The 21,160-nt window shown below is 30.7% G+C and overlaps 1 protein-coding gene across 1 annotated transcript; it reads right to left on the bottom strand.

Moving 5' to 3' along the window:
- Positions 1-286: 286 nt before the first annotated feature.
- On the bottom strand, positions 287-20,592 carry LOC143067249 (alkaline ceramidase 3-like). Its single transcript, XM_076240356.1, has 11 exons — positions 20,244-20,592; positions 14,711-14,821; positions 12,219-12,271; positions 11,421-11,473; positions 9,899-9,980; positions 7,764-7,799; positions 6,724-6,779; positions 5,761-5,862; positions 3,821-3,925; positions 2,545-2,590; positions 287-1,564 (listed from the first exon to the last, which is right to left on the bottom strand). Exons 1-11 carry the CDS (start codon positions 20,341-20,343, stop codon positions 1,508-1,510), a joined length of 801 nt encoding a protein of 266 aa, XP_076096471.1. The 5' UTR covers positions 20,344-20,592; the 3' UTR covers positions 287-1,507.
- Positions 20,593-21,160: the final 568 nt, after the last annotated feature.

Raw genomic sequence — 21,160 nt, 5'->3', positions numbered from 1 at the left:
TTATATATCCTCGGTCCGTAATAACGGCCCGCGGATTACTGTAATGGCCCTCGGCGTTGCCTCGGGCCATTACAGCAATCCTTGGGCCGTTATTACAGACCTTGGATATATAACCAGTCCATTATAAAATTACCCATTTATTAATACTATACTAATATAGGACAATACTGTTGATTAAAAAATACTCTATTCCAGGACCTTTTGTTTTCAAAATAATTCCAGGTCAACGGGTTCACACAGAAAGAGTTTGAAGAGTTTGAAAGCAGAGACTAAAATAAGGCTTACACATAGTAATATACTTTAATTCAGTCACAGACCCGCGATATCACAGGTGTGTTCTAGTATCAACAAAAAAACTAACCTGCACATGCAGCAGTCGAAAAGAACTTTCCTATTGGCAAGAAACTAATAGTTTTTTTCATTTCCACGTAAACTGGACTTAACCTTGACAAGACATTTGATGTACAAATGGAATGTCTGTAAGGATAAAACAATTAGACTCCCACCTTACACATGTGGAGGGAGAAACTATACTTTTACTTACACATACATACTTATTGATAACAAATGTATTAAACATTCAGCACCTAATACATGACTATGATATGAAAAAAGTGAAGTTTTTAAATGATGTATTTTTTGACAGTTTTGTGACTTATATTGAAGGAAACATTCTCCTCTACTAGCTGAAATGCCTCAATCTTAATGCCACTGACCTTGCTTAAACCAAAACTCAAGCTGTGATAATTCACATGTCTTTTCTCATTAATCTTCAAACAATTATTAAAACCACGAGAGATGAGTTCAAACCTGAAAATGCATTTGTAGTATAAAGTCTAAAATTATCTGTGATTTCTGCTTCCATTTCAAAGTGAAAATCATGATCATTTGTAATGATCAAAAGCCAGCAGCTAATGCCCACAGAAACCAGTGTATAAAACAGATAAATAATTTTCTTGGCTCAAAGACATTACCCTAAATGAAGACCAACTAATACCATAGAAATGCATATTTTCATTATTCACAATGCCACAAAGATCTGAATGACTTTGTTGAGATTTCTTGTTGAACTTGAAAATGAAATCTTTTAACTATAAACATATGTAGCAACAGAATGAATACCCGTTTCAACAATTGAGAAATGCTCTTTCATTATTGATTACTTCAAAAATAAATAAATATTTTCATACATAAATGCATACATCTACCAACATAAAATACTTTTATAACTATTGTACTTTTTTTTTATCTATATTGGTTTATAACTACGGAGTTATGGTTTAAAAAACCTTTTATTTACTTATTAATGCTATTTCCTCTAAAAAAAACTGACTCTGATATTGGCAGTGAAATCTTATTATCAGCAAAGAACAGGTTAAAAATATACAAAGTAATAAGAGTTATATTCATCCCTCAGAAATCAGTTAAAAATATAGCGTTCAACAACCATGCATCAATCACACCTGGAATCATCCTCCACACATCCATACACTAAACAATACCATCATCATGTCAATGCTTTACCATTAGTTATCCGAATGTAGGGCCAAACTTTTTTCCAGTACTGAAAATGAAGATGGATTACAACACATTAATAGTTACTCTAGATTAAAAAATTATAGATGTTTTCATCAATACAAAAACAAATGAGACGATATCAGGTTCACAATTATAAAAACTTGCATTAAAAATTTCAGTAGAGATTTCCCTTCATGAAATTTTTGCAATCCCATTAATAAGATTTCACACTTTCGTCAGAAGTTATAATAAATGCAAGCATTTATTTACAGGACTTTATCCCTTTATTTGCTTGAGAATGCAAAACAAAAAGAATTTGTACCTTCCTATGTCATAATCTTTACTTAATTACATAAGTCAAAACAACAATTTGGAAACGAAAACTTAAGTTTGAGAATAGAGATTTGTAAAGGGAGATAACACTAGAACCTTGTAGTGGCACCACCCAAATTCAAACTGGATCTGTGTTTTGATGTTATAAGCATTGTGTATATGATTCATAACATTTGGTTGAGGCAAACTAAAGTTGGAAGAGGGAAACAAAAAATGAAGCAAGTTTTCCATTTGTAAAGGGAGATAACTCTAGAAAGGCAAAAGTGAGGCCATCCAAATTCAAACTTAATCTGTGTTTTGTGGTAATAAGCATGGTGTATATAATTCAAAACATTTTGTTGTGGCAAACTAAAGTTAGAGAATGGAAACAAATTTCAGGATGCACAGATGTACAGAAGGACAAGGGTAAAACTTAATGCTTCCTCCATTACAGTGGGAGCATGAAAACTATCAAGATAATAAAACACAAAACTATTATTAAAAAAAAAAAAAGAGATTTCAATATCCATACCATAAGCAGTCAACAAGTATAAAATATGTACACATCTATTACATTTGGTTTTATTAGAAATCTTACCACATCTTTTTTAAATTATATTGAGAATTCTCCACAATAATGATGATAGAAATGAATAATAATGTAACAGCAAGCCTTTTCATGGGTCTATTATACAAGTAATGTTATAAACATACCTTTATTTCTGGTTTATTTCCTAATACTAAAGATCTTAAATATGCACTGAAAAATAAAAATGTAAATCTTTGATATTTATTCAATGTACGGTGACCTATAGTTGTTGATTTCTGTGTCATTTTGGTCTCTTGTGGACAGTTGTCTCATTGACAATCATACCACATCTTCTTTTTTATATATACAAATTATTTGATTTATCAAAGGAAACATATAAAAAATTTAAATAAAACAATGGTCCGCACAGATTTTTTTTTTTTTTTTTTTTTAAACTTGTGAGTCTTTCTCTTTGGTATTATAACTAAATGGTGTATTTGTGGAGAGGTATAACACAACCATGACTTACACATATAATTTAGTTATAAATTTCTACTAGGATAAATGGAAGAAATGTGTTTTTTCTAGAAACAGAAAAAAATATAATCTTTACCATCAAGAAATCAAAAGCTACACTGAATCTTATTGACTTCAGAAAATAAAGTGTCTTACAATCTGATCAATAAATTGCATTTCATGATTTTCATATATCCAGCATGAGTCATTCCCAAAATATTTGGTTTAATAATATTCACTATCTTAAATGTCTAGGGTCCCGTAAAATGAGTTTTGATTTCCAAAAAAATCCATATACATTTTTTCCTAAAATGTGAACATGTGGTACCCCTGGTATTGGTAAATTTAGAGAATCTCGTACAGACACAATATGACTATAAAATGGTTTCATTGTTTAGTACTAATTTTCATAGACTTCAGAGGTACAGGTGTAAAACCACCAAAAACATAGTACATCACATACGGTTACATACAAAAAAGGGTTAAAAAATATATTCCCTTGAATTTGACAGTTTTAGGAAATCAATAATATAGTTCATTGCAATAACAAAATTCTTATTCATTAACATATATTTTGAGTGTTTAAAATACCATCTTTTTTAACTTGAACTTTGAGGTTACATGGTTACTTAAGTTTGTACACAGGAATAAAAGGGTGACAATTTGGTTGGGCAACTTCCAGTGATGGTTATTATCTTGTATGCAATTTAATGTTATGTGAAGTTTGCTGTTTAACTGGACAGAATAAAACTTTACGCATGCCAAGTATTTCTTTATTTGACAAGATACAAAGATAAATTCTGCACAGTTTTTTGAAAACTGCAAATTTAACATATAGACTATAAAACAATGGTGGTATTATGTCTATTGCTGAACTAGGAATTTCAGATTTTAAAACTAGTAGTATATAAATTTCATAAAGACTTAAATATATCACAGTATTACCTATACAATACAGATAGATATGTTCCTGTCCCTGCTAGAAGATGCCACCATGCATGTAATTCAAATATTGGTGCAAAAGGTCCCAATACTTCACTTCTCCATAATCTGAAAGAAGATTAAATCTACTGAATAACTGATTGAGTGTTGTTTTCTTAGTGTTCAATGTGTGACTAACATAAAATACATTATACAGTTTACAAGACTCTAGTGATTAATTTATATTGGTACGGGAGATCAGTGATTGCAGTTTGGGGAGTCAGTACTGAATTGTGAAACTAACTATGTGTATGTATAATATTAGTAACAAAATTTGAATATTTATTAAACTTCACTTCAAAATGCGCAATTTTGATTAGTTCATATAAGGGGCAATTCACTCTATCCAATGGCTCAGGGGGAGATAATTCATTGAATGTCACCCTTTCATGCAGACCAATCACAAATAGATAATTCAATTCAAAAGACAATGAATTTAATCTATATTAAGGATTCTAAAGACAAAGCTCAAGTTTTATATTTTTTCATATTGTCATCACCATAAATAAATAAAACATCTTGCTTATGACTTTTTTTGTTTTTCTAATAACTATAACATTGTTTTGTACATGTCATCAGCAATTATTGATTTCAATTGAAGTTTAATGGCAAAAATACCATAAAATTCAGCAAAATGAACAAGTGAAACTGCGAGCTACTGCTCACTGATGATACCCCCGCCGCAAGTGGATAATATTAATAGTGTAAAAATATGCAAGTGTTCGGTAAACAGGAAGTAGTGGAGTGATGAATCTGAGAAAGCATCACACGGTATAGCTGACTTATAAAAATCCTGAAACCAAATTTCAGAAATCCTTGTATTGTAGTTCCTGAGAAAAATGTGACGAAAATTTTTAACTTGGTTATCATGTGTAAAATCATACAAGTGTTCGGTAAACAGGAAGTAGTGGAGTGATGAATCTGAAAACGCATCACACGGTATAGCTGACTTATATAAATCCTGAAACCAAATTTCAGAAATCCTTGTATTGTAGTTCCTGAGAAAAATGTGACGAAAATTTTCAACTTGGCTATCATGTGTAAAATCATACAAGTGTTCGGTAAACAGGAAGTTGTCGAGTGATGAATCTGAAAACGCATCACACGGTACAGCTGACTTATATAAATCCTGAAACCAAATTTCAGAAATCCTTGTATTGTAGTTCCTGAGAAAAATGTGACGAAAATTTTCAACTTGGCTATCATGTGTAAAATCAGACAAGTGTTCGGTAAACAGGAAGTTGTCAAGTGATGAATCTGAAAACACATCACACGGTATGGCTGACATATATAAATGTTGATACCAAATTAAAGAAAGGGTGGATGTGTAGTTCCTGAGAAAAATGTGACGAAAGTTTCATGGGACGGACTGACTGACGGACTGACTGACGGACGGACTGATGGACGGACGGACTGACAGACGGAGGTAAAACAGTATACCCCCCCTTTTTTAAAGCGGGGGTATAATTAAATAACACATATCTTAGAGGGTGGTAGAGCAGATTGTAACCCCTTGAAACAAATTGTCAACCTTGCCTTTGTCGCATTTGACAATGTTTTCTTGGGGTAATAATCTGCTCTATCCTCCTCTTTGCTATGTGTTATTTATATAACTTTTCAACTACTTGTGTGTACAAGTGATAATAACTATGTGAGATAATCATTTTAATGTGGACTATGAATATATCACATGTCTATTTATCATTTGTATTTGATATATTAATAATGAGTAGTGTTGCTGTATATCATACTTGTTTTTCTTTCATTGTTTTGAACATAAATCAGGCTGTAAGTTTCACGTTTGTGTTGTTTAGCATTTGTAATTTCATTGTATTATATATCTTGTTGTATGATATGGGTTTTGCTCAAATTGATAAATTTTGATCTGATGATATTTTACTTACTTAAGGCCTCCACAAAAGTTTTGATCTATCTCCCATAGAAAAAATCCAAAAGCATACGTAACTGTGGCAACTATAAAAATGTTTCTTGCTTCTCTGTACTTCCTAAAACAGAAAACATATATTACTGATTTTTGTACATTTTGGAATAAAATAGTGTGTATAAAATTTTGCTTAAAAAAAAATTATAATCACACAAACAAGAATAGTCTTATTGGTATGGGAATATGGGTTTCAATTTTTGATTTGTAAACATGATACATTCTGTACAATATAAACCAGATCAGTGTTACTGTTAACAAATGAATAATGCTTATTCAAGGATCTTTAGGAAGTCTTTCAAATAAAGGAATTGCCCAGTTAGGTTAACACACACATAAAGGTTCATATTTGCCTGTTTTGGGTCGTCATTGGTTATGTTTGTCTTTTGATCATAAATTTGTTTTGTACTGATCTTTAGTGTTGTCTAAACATATTCTCATTTCAATAGAAGATATGTTAGGTACAGATGTAAACATGCTTGTACAGTTATGATCAAATGATCTGTATACTTTTTGGTGAAATAAGATTAATACTTTTTGAGTTACGGCAAAATCAATCGTGTCACACTCAGGTGGTGTTAGTTCAAAGTGTCTATGCATATAAGCTGAAATCTGGGTGATTTTATTTCAAAGATTTTTCAATGCATCAGAGGTTTTCATTTGCATGATATTTAAAGAATCTTATATATATTGTTATACAGTTATAAATCTGGACTATTATTTCAATGTTTTATTCTAGATAGTTTAGGTAAACATTCTATTACAATTATAAATCAGGGTATAAGTTGAGTTTTTATTTGTGGATATTAATCTTTACATGAGATACTTCAAAAACAATGTTCCATCATGTCCTTTAATTCTTGGTTTGTTAAGGATATTAATGTTTAATGTTTAATGTTTCACATACTTTAAAAAAAAAGCTCACCTAAAATTATTACAGCATACAACACTCATTGCTACTACAACAAAACCATATGACAACTGAAATATAAAAAGTTAAAATAGCAGTCATTTTATGGGTGTATATCTTGGTTTTACTGTCACAAAATATCCTAAGCCTATTTTGCTGACTTTGCAAGTACATGGAGTGCTGAATTAAGATATATCTACAAAACTAAATATAGCTTGCTGTTCAGTGTGAGCCAAGGCTCTGTGTTGAGGGCTGTACTTTGACCTACAATGGTTTATTTTTAAAAATTGTGACCTGAATGACCTGGATGGAGAGTTGTCTCATTGACACTCATACCACATCTTCTTATATCTATAACAAGTTTATCTCCTAATTATATAAATTACCTGTAAATAGGTTTGTGGAACACTTTTAATCTATTTAAAGAAGATAGCAAATCATCAAAACAAGCCACTTAACAATTAAGAACTGATTAATTCTAATATTCATAAGTATTTGTGTACACACTTCTGTATTCTTTTATAAATTTAATTTATATTACAGGTATGTTTCATAAGAATTGTTATCTTGGTTGACACTTTTTTAATATGAAGCGCTTGCACACTTCATACAATATTTGCTATTGAGTATGGTCAATGCTTTTACACCCTAATAAAAATATAAAAAGAAACATTCAATTCTTAATAATTACATTAGATGTATGTTTCATTATAATACGTTATTCTGATTGGCCAACTGCACATCTCGTGCTATTCCTGAAACAATTGTATTAGACAATAACATTTATCATTCATGATGACACGAGGTCCCACAATAAAGTGCAAAGGTAAATTAAATGAAAACTTGATAAAAATCGTGTTTTCATGATTCTAGCTAAAAAAATGTAATTATAAGTATTGAATGCTTCTTTTTGTAACTTTATAGTGTTGTAAAAGCGTTGACTGTGCGCTTCATACAAAATGTATTTCGGTCAACGCTTTTACACCCCAATAAATTTACAAAAAGCAGCATTCAATTCTTAATACAATTTGACAATTTCAGAATAAATACCTTACCTGAAAAAATAGCACATGCTTTGTAAGCAAATATACCTGAAAAATATATATCAAATTATATAGAGCTCCTCTTGTTTATTCTACGTTAATCTTATGAAATATTGAATAAGGAAATAACCTTAAGTGACAAAATCACTGTGAAAAGTAAAGTTATTGTTCACTAAATAAATATATTTTTATATATAAACATAATAACTGTAAGTATACGTAGCTGAGCAAAAGCAACGACATATTTTGAAAGCTTTAGGTACATAAGTTTATGTAAGATTTGGCAAACAGTTTTCTGATCCACAAACACATAGCTTGCACTAAAATTTGACAAATGTACAATTGCCAGACCACTTTATACTGGCACACACAGGAAACTTTACACATTTGTAACTTTTCTTCAATTAATTACTTTTTTGCATAAAACCAGGCATAAATTGATGTCATAACTAACATAAAAATTAAACATAAAAAGAATTTTTGACATTTTCATAGTAATTGAATTGGTTAAAAGAAACAGCATAAATCTATGAAAAACAGACCAAACAGAAAAGCTCTTTGCTTTGATAACTTAGGCAGCTAAAAAGGTTTCCTTTGACGATCAAGAGATGAAAAGTTTATAGGTTATCTGCTCTTTATAAGTTATAGAATAACAAGAGTGCACAAACTGAAATGTCTTGTCTGCTCTACAGATCATGTTTGAATTTTTGTTGAAAGACTTAAAAACTCTACCAGACAGAGACATGCATGCAATAAGATTTGTAAAAGAAACTTAACCATCAAAACAATATACTGTGGATTTATTTATTTTCTTGGGGACCAATTTTTCGTGTTTTTACCAATTTCTGCATACATTGGAATTCTTGGTTAATGGCTAACCATGAAATCCTTGAAAATTGGTATCCAACAAATGAATCTACAGTACTGCCTTTTGAACCATGAAAATGAGGTCAAGGTCAGACAAAACTGCAAGACAGAAATGCACCATATTCATTTATTTCATACACCAAATATAGTTGACCCAATGCTTATAGTACCTGAGAAAACACATATTGTGACTTTGTCATAGAAACTGGACACTGACAAATGAACCTGAAAATATCAATTTTAGATGAACCTTGCCAGACTTGCATGTACAGCTTGCAATCTTTCCTTGCACAGAAAAAACTGAATAGTTCATGCTTATATATTAATAAATAAAGGCTAAATACTACATGCATCTCACAAGTCAGCTTAAATTAAAAACGGCAAATTTATCATATGGAGAAAGTAAAAGTAGAATTGTATAAATGGTTAGGCAAGTGTCTGTATAAAAAAAAAGAATGTGTCCATAGTACACGAATGCCCAACTTGCACCATCATTTTCTATGTTCAGTGGACTGTGAATTTGGGATAAAAACTCTTTATTTGTTATTAATATTAGAAACATCATATCACAGGGAACATATGTACTAAGTTTCAAGTTGAACAGACTTCAACTTCATCAAAAGCTACCATGACCAAAAAACTTTAATCTGAAGTGGGACAGACAGAGGAACGAACAAACAAATGGACAAAAGGACGGTTGAACAAACAAGCAGAAGCACAGACCAGAAACATAATGCCCCTTTACTATCGTAGGTGGGGTATAAAAATAAAAGGTCCAGCCTAACTATAGGTAAATAGCAGTCAGGTTAATCAGCACATCCAGTTTATCCTCCCTTAAAATACATTTGTTTATTTCATTATTATTTGTAGCATACAATGATGTTTGTTATAGTTGGATCCCTTCTTTTCAGTCTACTCCTACAGTACTGATACATGTAGTATATATTGTGAAGCACAAAGTAACAATCAATTCTAACAAAAAGTTAGGGTTAATTAAACTTCCAAAAGACACAGCAAAACAAGCATTATTCATGTTAATAAGAAGGAAAATTTGTTTTAACAAATTAGACAACAAGGAGTCACTTAAAACGATAAAATACATTTTTAATAAGGATTTTAAAATATTGATGTGAAATATGACAAGAGATACTTGTAAAAAAAAGCTTTGATGCGGTCAAATAATAACTAAAAAGCAAATCAGATAATTTTTGCCAAAAGAAGGTGGTCTGAGCATTGTTTGAACAGTATTTTAACTGAGTAATTACTGATATGATACTTACTATAGTAACAAATAAACAATACAATGTTAAAATTATCTTCAACGGTATATTTTCATGGTTGCGAGGTTTCTCTACTTCTAAACTGAAAGAAGCAATATGGATTATAAGCAAGCATTAAAATCATGAATAAAATTAAGACTCCTTGAGGCTTGTATCACTCCCCTGACATCTATACCTATACATTGATTATACTTATTTATGTGATTTAAAAAAAGCAAGTACCTAAGCAAAAGAGAGGAACTCAAAATGCAGAAAAAAAAACAGATTAAAAAAAAAAAAAAAAAGGATTTAAAAGGCTTTAAAACAAAAATTTTGACCATGGAAGTTGCATTTTAACTGCTAAAGTTTTTAACTTATGGAACCACTATATATCAAGAACCTATTACTTGATTGGGTTTTTCATAGATGACTTTTGGATGCCAAGTGATTGCAATAATTAAAACAAGAGTTTTGTACAGGAGAAATCAAAATGTCTAGTAGTAATACCTGGTCAGACTTATATGTTTACTTAATATATGGAATCACGTTTTAAGTTAAAAAAAAGAAAAAAAGCAGGAGTTCTGTGTGCAGAAATAATTACATGTGCTCAAATTACAGTATTATTTGTTAGATCAGTTTGAAAACAAAAATATCCTTATACAATTCTTTCAAAACTTACTTTGTCAATATCTTTTCAGAGCAAATATGTAAAATTCTACAACAGACATCATTCTATATGAACTAGTTGTCTTTCGTCATATTTAAATGTCTTTTTGTTTTAGAGGGGGTGTTCATTTAAGATCTTTTATTCTGATAAGGTTTCTAGTGATTTTATTCACAACTTTTACAGACTCAGGACAATTGGGAGTTTAAGGTATTGCACAAACCCCAGCCTATTACAAAGATGGTGTGTGTTGCTCTCTTTTGGTTATATGTGTTGTTAGGTAGCTGTCATTAACTAAATACTCCTTTTATCCATAGTTAATATGTTTATATGCTCCACTAAAAACATCAATACAAATACCAGTTGTATATTGAAATATTGAAGGCTGTATTTTTTTATAAGGTTTTAAGTAGCTGTAGTCATCAGTCAAAAGCTGTTAAGGAGTTGATAACACACAATAAATACCATCTGTTAATAATCCTGTCAGACCATTACGTTCTCAAGTCCTAAAACTGGATCAACAATTCACAGAATATTACATAATGTAACATGACATGAAGTCTGTATATAATAAAGTTGTCTACTGACAACTACCTGGTAATAGAAGTTGATAACTATATCACCACTTTATATATTAATTAAACAACTTGCCATAATGGACACTCTCTTTAATAGTTTTAATGTAAACAATGATATTGGTTTCTCTATTAGATTTTCATGTTTTAATGGTTTATGGTGTTATATCTGTAGTGTAGGACAAATTGTTTACCCTAACCAAGGACCTTATCCACACACATAATAAATAAAGCTAGTTTTGCAATCTGCAAGTTTTCAATAACAAATATTTTTTTAATATCCATGTTTCTAAATAATACATACTGTGAATAAATAAGAAATGCTGATCCATAAATCATTGGCAGTTCATCGAAAAGCTTAAAAATTAAATACAATATTTAAATGAACACGTAATATATATTTACATTATCATAAATATATATCATTTTCAAGTTTTACATACAAGTATATATTAAGAAATCTTAAAACTAAGTTAAAAAAAACACAAAATATTAAAAACAATAGAAAATGTGCTTAAGTGCAATACAAAATTGTCTTTTTTAGATGTATAAAAACTTCCATTTCATGTTGATTTTATAAATTTCTTGATAAATATGAAAACGAGTAAAATGCAGACTTATAACATCAATAACATAGAAATCTGTCAACTTGAGTAACAAATTCATCCTTAAATGTGTTCTATGTTGAGTTGGTGTCTCCTTAACACATACTTCATTGCATGTAGGACCAACTGAAAAGACTTAATTTGGACCACTGTTAACAACATTCAGCAAAGCATTTCAAAATTGTTAACAATCTTCATCTTTATACTTTTCATGTCAATATTGACCCATTTATAGTTTAACCTAGCTATTAAATCTATAATTCTTTTCATGTCAATCTTGACCCAATTGTAATTTGACCTAGCTATTAAATCGAAACTGACATTTTTTCTTCTTAGAAACTGACATTTTACTGTTCAGTCAGACTTCTTAAACTGGTAGTCAATATTCATGCTAGAAATGACAGCTTCACTTTGTGTAAGACATTTTTATAAAAAAAGTACAACTGTTCTTTATTACTTGGATATATAAAGGTATATAGTAAAATGTTGACTCTTACCTGCATACTATATAGTAGTGTCATATGGAAGCACCAGGATCCAAGACCAACGGCTGAAACAAACATTCAAAATGTCATATCAAATATGTGAATTAACTAAAATGTGCACGTTTACAAAGTTTGAGATAACTCCTACATGTATGTATTAAAGCCATGGACTTGCTGGTGTTGTGAAATGTCTCCAACCACAAAAAGGCTTATAGACATCAGAAAAATTGGGTCCTGTTCAGTACATAATTATTTGTTAGATGAATAACAGTTTGATACAAAGTCAAAACTCATGACTCAAAAGCAATGTTTTAAGAGGAGAACTGTGATATACATATATAGCAAAGTGTTGAGGACAGTAATCTGTAAACACAATTACATCCTAAACAATTCCTTATATTCTTAATGTGTATAATCAGTGTTAGCACCTATAGCTATTTCCAGAATCATGCATTACAAAAAACATGTTTAACCCTGCCACATTTTTGAGCCTGTCCAAAGTCAGGGGCCTCTGGCCTTTGTTAGTCTTGTATGATTTTTAATTTAAGTTTCTTGTGTACAATTGAATTATACACAAGAAACTAAAATTAAAAATCATAAATTCAGAATTTAGTATGACGTCCATTATCACTGAACTAGTATACATCTTTGTTAAAGGGCCAGCTGAAGGACGCCTCCTGGTTCGGGAGTTTCTCGCTGCATTGAAGACCCATTGGTGGCCTTCGGCTATTGTCTGCTTTATGGTCAGGTTTGTTATCACTTTGACACATTCCCCATTTTCATTCTCAATTTTATTACAATTTGAAGCAGGTTATTTCCCTTGTTGGGCATTTATGCTTAGACCTGCTATATGGCAATACATCTCAATAAAGAGGCAACAATTCGTGGGGTTTTAATCATTAGTGATTAAAAGGTTGATTGCTTAACGTCCAGTGGCAAATATTTCATGCGTGTTCAGGAGGAGAACAAGTTAATAATAAATTTAATAGGTAGGTCTTGTAATAGAGGTCATTCAAGTGATTAAAAGATATTTGATATAAATAAAGATATTATTAATGTTTTTTTCTTCCAGAATACTTATAATCAAGCTAGATTTATATGAAGATGGACATATTTGTAAATATAGAAAAACATTGTTTCTATCTCATTCTCAATATAAAGAAAATGTTTTAGAATTACCTCCCTTACACTGCTTTTAAATTGTCTAAATTGTCCATTGACCAGAAATACCTAGTTTTCCCCCTTTTTTGCCCCTAATTCCGAAACATTTTGAGCCATAACCCCCCAAAGTCTATACTAACCATCCCTTCATGGTATGGAAACTTGTGGTTCAATTTCAGAGAGATTCATACACTTAAACACTATAAGTTATTGTTTGAAAACTACAAAAATTATTATTTTGGGCCCCCTTTTTTTGGCCCCTAATTCCTAAACTATTGGAATCATAACCCCTAAAATCAATCCCAACCTTCCTTTAGTGGTATTAAACCTTCTTGTAAAAAAATTATAGAGATCCATACACTTAAACACAAGTTATTGTCTGTAAATTATAAAAATGCTTCTTTTTGGCCCTTTTTTGGCCCCTTATTCCTATATATTCGGGAAAATTAACCTCAAACTGAATCACAGCCTTCCCTGTGTTATATGGGAACTTGTGGTACAATGTCAGAGAGATCCATAAAGTTACACACAAGTTATTGTCTTGAAACTAGAAAAGGAAGTTAGTTTTCTCGTTTGAATTGTTTTACATTGTCTTATCGGGGCCTTTTATAGCTGACTATGCGGTATGGGCTTTGCTCATTGTTGAAGGCCGTACGGTGACCATTAGTTGTTAATGTCTGTGTCATCGGTCTCTTGTGGACAGTTGTCTCATTGGCAATCATACCCCATCTTCTTTTTTATATTGTTTTTGGTCACTTTTTGGCCCTTTATTCCTAGACTGTTTGCCCAATAACCCCTGAAAATAAATCCCAACCTTCTACTTATGATAGAACTTTTAGAACAATTGAAATACTAATAGATAAATGCTGTTTTGGCCCCTTTGGCCCCCTAATTCCTAAACCTTTGGGACCATAACCCCCAAAATCAATCCCAAGCTTCCTTTTGTGGTTATAAACATTGTGTTAAAATTTCATTGATTTCTTTTTACTTATTCAAAAGTTATTATCCGGAAACAATCCGTCTTCGGACGACGCTGACGACAACAACGCCAATGTGATACCAAAATACGACCAAATTTTTTTTAATTTTTGCTGTCGTATAAAATCTAAATCTATGTGTACAATTTGTACTATAAATGATTTTAAGGGGGAAAATTACTATCACATTGTTTGGTTGAACTATTAGTCTGGTCTTTTTTTTAAGTTTCATAATACACAAATCTTAAAACTAACATATTTCCCATTAGAATATATCTAAATACATGTATAGTGATTGACATTTGAGAATACCTACTTAATACTGATCCATTGCACCATTTGTATCTGACATTAGAGAATACCTACTTAATACTGATCCATTGCACCATTTGTATCTGTCATCCATGTGATCAATAAAGGCAAAATACAAAGCAGCCACTGAGGGTATGATGAATATGAAATTACTAATGGTATTCCCTGAAAATATAAAATTACTTACTCTAAATCTTATTCTCAATTTATATTTTACTTCTATACAGACTCATCATTGATATAATGGGGAAACTCTTATAGATAAAAGGAATAAGCAGCATCACATCAACTTTAGAAGATCAATGATACATTGAGGTCAAGGTCAAATACAGGGTGGGAAAATTTTAGACAGACATGTAAACCTTGTAATCATTCCATACACCAAATTTTGTTGACCTTTTGCATGTATAGATTCAATGATATAAAAGAAACCATGAAAACTTAATATTGACCAATGAACCATGAAAATAAGGTCAAGGTCAGAGAATACATGCCAGACAGACATGTACACCTTACAATCATTCTGTGCACCAAATATAGTTTACTTGTTGCTTTAAGTATATCAGATTAAAACATATGATCAAGGATCATATGAAGATTAAGATTATAAATCTTACTGACCAGAGTTTATAATTATAAAATATAATAATTATAATATTGGTACAAAAATAATTTAGTCTCATAAAAAAATACTTATTTGCAAACTTGCTTATAATATCATTATACACTTCATATGTAATATTCTACCAAGGGTTTTATAGTTACTAATACAAATTCTTGATTTTACTGACAAAATTTCATTTAGATTTTATCTGTAAATATATTTAATACCTAACAATCATCACATCTGTGTCCTACCGAATAAGACTATTTACCGGATTTGTTATCACATAAGCAACACGACGGGTGCCACATGTGGAGCAGGATCTGCTTATCCTTCCGGAGCACCTGAGATCACCCCTAGTTTTTTGGTGGGGTTCGTGTTGTTTATTCTTTAGTTTTCTATGTTGTGTCATGTGTGCTGTTGTTTGTTTGTCTTTTTTCATTTTTAGCCATGGCGTTGTCAGTTTGTTTTTGATTTATGAGTTTGACTGTCCCTTTGGTATCTTTCGTCCCTCTTTTATCACAACAGATGATTTTAGCAGACCATGGAAGTAGTACTACATGACATAAATTACTTATATAGCCAGACATACAAAAAAGGCACACCATTTTACAGGATAATGCCCAGTGTAAACTACACCATGTCCCTTTTTTTTTATTTCAGAAAAAAGTTATAAAAAAGATTTGAGATATAACTATAAGTGTCAGACTTTCCCAATATTTCTATCAATTTCATACATATATAATCATATACAGTAATTCCTGTATGTTGAAGTATATAAAATGTTCTTATTTGAGTTAAGAAACGGATAAGTATAGCAAGTTAACAGCTTGTTTCCAGATTCTATTTACTATTTGAACAGTGGTATTAATATGTTAATGCCAAATTGTGTATATCGTTTAACTTTAAAAATTTAAACATAAAATGATCTTTACTTTATAAAAAAGAAAATGAAAAAAAAAATTAAAAGAGAAAGGGGAAAAATGACCCTTAGTAAGATAGGAAAGTGCCATCTAAAACTTCCAGCATGAGAAGGAGAATGTATGTGAAATTAACAAAATTATGATGAAAAGAATGAGAGAAGTATAAACCAATATATTCTAAATGTCAGAGTGTAATTATATATGAAATGTTTTATATTCTGCTTCAGTGAACTTGGTTAAATATCTAACTTAATAGAGCTGAGGAAATAATTGACTTGATAAATAATTAAGACAAACTTCACAGTGTGTGATTGGTGTAAAGTACAGTATTGTATAATTCCCTGAGGGTATAAAATGTCAACATAGAATTCAGGAATCTAGGAAGTATAAAATAAACCAAGGATTTGTTACAGTTTAGGTTACTTTGATTATGTCACCAATACAGATAAATAGTATATGCAGCTTATCATGTAAAGATAAGATATTAAATACAATATCTATTGAAAAGAAAACTTTTTACATGTACGTTTGTTGATGTGTCTATTTTTCGTCCATATAATTAATAAACTAGAACAATAGTACACGTATGTGTATACATGTACATAATTGTTGACCATGCAGTTAAAGGACAGTTATTGTTATTTCTTTCTTCATAAAACTGTGTTATTGTTTTAGCTGAATAATTAATCCTGAATATATTCACAAAACCAGTTTTTTTTTGTGTAATATCTTGTGTCCGTGTTACTTCAGTTGTAGCCATGCATATAAACCTTGAAACAAATGTTTTCAAATTATAATATGTTGTTACTGATGTCAACATAATGTAGGTTTAAATAAGTTCCAAATTAATGATTTTCAACTGTTGTGTTCAAGTGTTATAGTCTCTAATTAAGGTACTAGGAAAATGGAGCTTTACAGTTTTTTTTTGTGCAATGCATTGTTACTTATGAACATCTCTATTGTGCTTTTCACATTTCAATATGTTGTTACTCAATACTGATGATAAAAGGGTTGCCATTCAGGTGTTATTGGCCTTGATTCATAGGTAAAAAAACAGGAGTCTAACTTTCAAGTTATCTCAAAATGACTGAAGTTTTGTGAAAATATTTGTGGATCCTTGTTCTGTATCAGCACTTGAGAACTGTTCAACCAATCAAATACAATTTAATGCATGGAACCTACATTAAGTGCTTTTCTGATTTGCAAATGTGAAAAACTGCCCATATGGAACTTGATCTCTTTTTTTTCATAAATATTAAACAACATATTAAAATTTGATAAATATTGGTTGAATAATTCTTAACTAATTGTGCAGAAAACACTTAAAAAGCGTTTTCCAATAAGTCAAGGAACATAACTCATAAAAAAAAAAAGATTAAAAAAGCATTGGTTGAATGGTTTTCATGTAAATGCACTCCTGACAAAACATTGGTCATTGATGTTCATTTTTTACAAATCAAAATCAATAACTGGATTTCTGTTGGATATACCCATTTAAATTTTAAGTTCAAATAAACTTAGGACTATGTATATCATCCATAATGTTAAACTAAATGGATCACCGATTTAATTAAGTTTTATTTAATTATTACTTTGCATTTTATCAAAGAGGTGTCTGCAATGATAAGAATAATTATTGATTTGAAAGCTTACCATTTGCTTACCCAATCACTTATGTTGCCTTTGATTCAAGAATATAAAAGATGTCTCATCAATTAAATCAAATTGGTTATTCATTTGTAAATGTATATATGCAATTTTTGTTCCTACTTTGCTCATTTTCATGATTTACTTTGTAAGCTTGCCGACAGACCATTTTTCAATTTGCAATTCAGCAGAAGCAAAATTTTGATGCTGAACAGTAATTTCTGAAAAGATGAATTTACTACCACATTTTAAGCTTTTTGATTCATGCGTTAAACCTATTCTGTTACATTGTATATATCAGTGAAGTTTGGGCTACTATTAGTTTAGTGAAACAAAATACTACCATCGAGTCAAACTATGCAAACTTCAGTCCAAATAAAATTCAAATAAAATTTGCTAAATTTTTATTGGGTGTAAATAAAGGTGCTGTTAATAATGCTGTACTTTCTGAATTAGGTTTATTCCCACTTTCATTGTCAGCCCTTAAAAATACAATTAATTTCTGGCTTCATATCATTAATATGGACAGTGAGAGTATGGTAAAGAAAGCATACAATGAAAACTTAAACTTTCCTAATGGTTTTTGTAGTAAACTAAAACTGTTATTAGGTAAACTTGGTTTTCAGCATGTCTGGGGAAATCAAAATACTATGTCAAAAAAAAATAATACTTTTTTCATTTCAAAAGAAATTAGAAGAGGAATTCATAAAATACTGGAAACAAGCTCTTTTTTTGTGACTCTAATAATGGTAATAGTAATGTTTATAAACCAAGCCCGTAGCCAGGAATTTCCAAGGGGGGGTTCGTTGGACTCGCAAACTCGACTTTAACAGTCACAATTCGAACAGAACATTGACTTTAACAGTGCTTATTTGTTTTCAAGGGGGGGGGGGGGGGCTACGGGTATGTAAACTAAGAACATATCGCAAAGTTAAAAATAATTTTGAATTAGAAAAATATCTTCTACTGGACCTTAACAAAAGTGTTATTTCTAAAATGGTAAAAATCAGAATTAGTTATAGTAAATTACTATTAATAGAAGTTGGTAGATATACTAGAACACCTTTAGAACAGAGAATTTGTCCAATTTGCAAGGATGGAATTGAAGATGAGCTCCATTTCCTCATTCAATGTAAAGCGTTAGAACTTAATAGAAATGTACTCTTTTGTAATTTAAGTGATATAGTTCCATCTTTTGTTAATATGTGTGAACAAGATAAGATTAGTTTCATTTTGAAAAGTAATGATATGGACATTAGTACTGTAAGTGTAGCTGGAATAAGCGATATGTATGATTTGAACATTTATTTAAAGCAAACATAATGTTGTTAAGAGCTTTTATAGTATTAAAGCTGATTGCAATAGCTGAATTAATAATATTGTATGAATAACACCTCCACACAATGTAAATATAAAATATGTATCTCTAATCATTGAGAAAATATGTTGGGTTTTTTGTTCTTTTTGTTTGTTTGTTTGTTTTTTTATTTTTGTAATTGTATTTGTATTTTGTAAATGTCGGCTGGTATCATTTCTGTATAGGAATTTACACCAATAAAATTATTTGATTTGATTTGTCTGTTCATTTAAGTGCCATTAACCAAATAAACAGACTTACTGGACTTGAGGACATTAATCTCATTACAAAACAAATGATGCGTTCATACATGTTGCTCATCATACTGCATTTCTTCTATATCAAGAATATTGCACTACTCGAAATACAAGGTTCTTACGGTTGTACTAGAATATTTTGGAGGTAAGTCCAGGGACTCATAACTTGTTGAGATTGTGAGTCCCACCAGAGTCTAACGAGTTTATGGTACAGTTACTCAAAGAGTTAAGATCTGAACTATCTTTTCTAGAAATATTTTTCATATTTAACACTCAAAAAGACTTTAAAATCGGTATTTACTGCTTCTTCGCTACGCATGCAGCATTATATAGTAAGATCAACTACTGGTCTGCTTGGAATCAGAATAAATTTTTCCAGTAGTTTGACATGCCTAAAATTTCTATGGGCATTTGCAAAATTAAGTAATCAAAAACTTCTGACTACCAATAGAGAACTATGCAATGCTGATTACACACTTTAACATTCTCATAATTGAGTCATAAATGGGTACTTATTCTCATTAATGGGTACTATTAATTATATTAAATGAGTCTAATAATGCATATGTACATGTATACCCCCAAAATGGTATCAATTGTTTGGTGATAAAAATATAAGCTTTAAATTAACATACATTCATAGCACAAACATTTAGGTAAAGGACTAAATTTTGCCTAAACAAACCATGACTGAAATATCATCAGGAAAAAAGTCATGTATATTCATGAATCTTCATTTTCAATACTGAAAATTGACATGTTAATACATTGTCATTGACCAAATATTTATAAAACTTACAAAATTCTGCAATATATGTTGTTACACTATAGTTGTCTTCACACCAATCTATTGTGGCAGTTGGAATGCCCCAAAATCCACTGGCGAATCTTGGAGCCATCACATCGAATTCCTATGGGGTTTGCCTTGATTTTTCTTTGACTTCTCAAGACCTAGTTTAAGGGCTTTTGCATGTGTCTTACTGTAAATAAAACAAGTATTCAGCACCGTTTCCTATTCTTGTCATACTATATAAAATTTCGTCCTGGTAAGTGACCATTTGACTGCGTAATTTCTGGTAAATTGCTTAGATTTGTTTTGGTAGCAGACAACATTAACAACAGGAAGTTCGTTTAGTGTACTAAGCTCCTGTTTGGTGACGGAAAGATATACGGAAAATTATTGTGAAAGAAAAAAAATTCTAACAAGTGCTAATTTAAAAGAGGCGACAGACAGGCTTTTGGAAATGTGGGGTGTAAGGGTAGAAAGACAATGGGGATGTCGGATATGGGTGATATAAAAAGGTGTGGTCTTGGGTAAAAGAGAGGAGAGAAAATAGGAAGTGGTAAAATATCAGTACAAAAAAGCTGGGTTTTAGAAATGAGCATCCCCTTGAATGCAGATATCATTGAATAAAAGGAAATAGAAGTAAAACACAAAAACACAGAGGCGGAGCTAGTATTTTCATATATTAGGCGCAGAGAGGAAGTACATCGAAAAAAACCCAAACAAGTTAACCTGAAGGGGATTGGCGGCTCGGCCTCCTCCGAAAAAGTGCATTTACATTTGTTGTCACTAGGGGATAGCTGTTAATGTCACTCATGTATCATGATTCTTTTAGTGCAATGATTTGATTTAGCAATAGTAAATAGTATTTTTGAAAATCATATAAAAATCTTTGGAAAAAAGAAACCGTGACATGGAAAAACCCCTGTCTT

This window comes from Mytilus galloprovincialis, chromosome 3 (genome assembly GCF_965363235.1).
Source record: "Mytilus galloprovincialis chromosome 3, xbMytGall1.hap1.1, whole genome shotgun sequence".
Taxonomy (NCBI): Eukaryota; Metazoa; Mollusca; class Bivalvia; order Mytilida; family Mytilidae; genus Mytilus; species Mytilus galloprovincialis.
This window is presented reverse-complemented; position numbering and strand designations above follow the sequence as displayed.

Coding starts and splice junctions, on each gene's coding strand:
- LOC143067249 (XM_076240356.1), bottom strand. CDS start 20,343: ATGGCTCCAAGATTCGCCAGTGGATTTTGGGGCATTCCAACTGCCACA. Junction 7,800..9,898: donor ATTGTTTATTTGTTACTATA/GTAAGTATCATA, acceptor TATATTTTTCAG/GTATATTTGCTTACAAAGCA. Junction 5,863..6,723: donor GTATGCTGTAATAATTTTAG/GTGAGCTTTTTT, acceptor TTTCTGTTTTAG/GAAGTACAGAGAAGCAAGAA.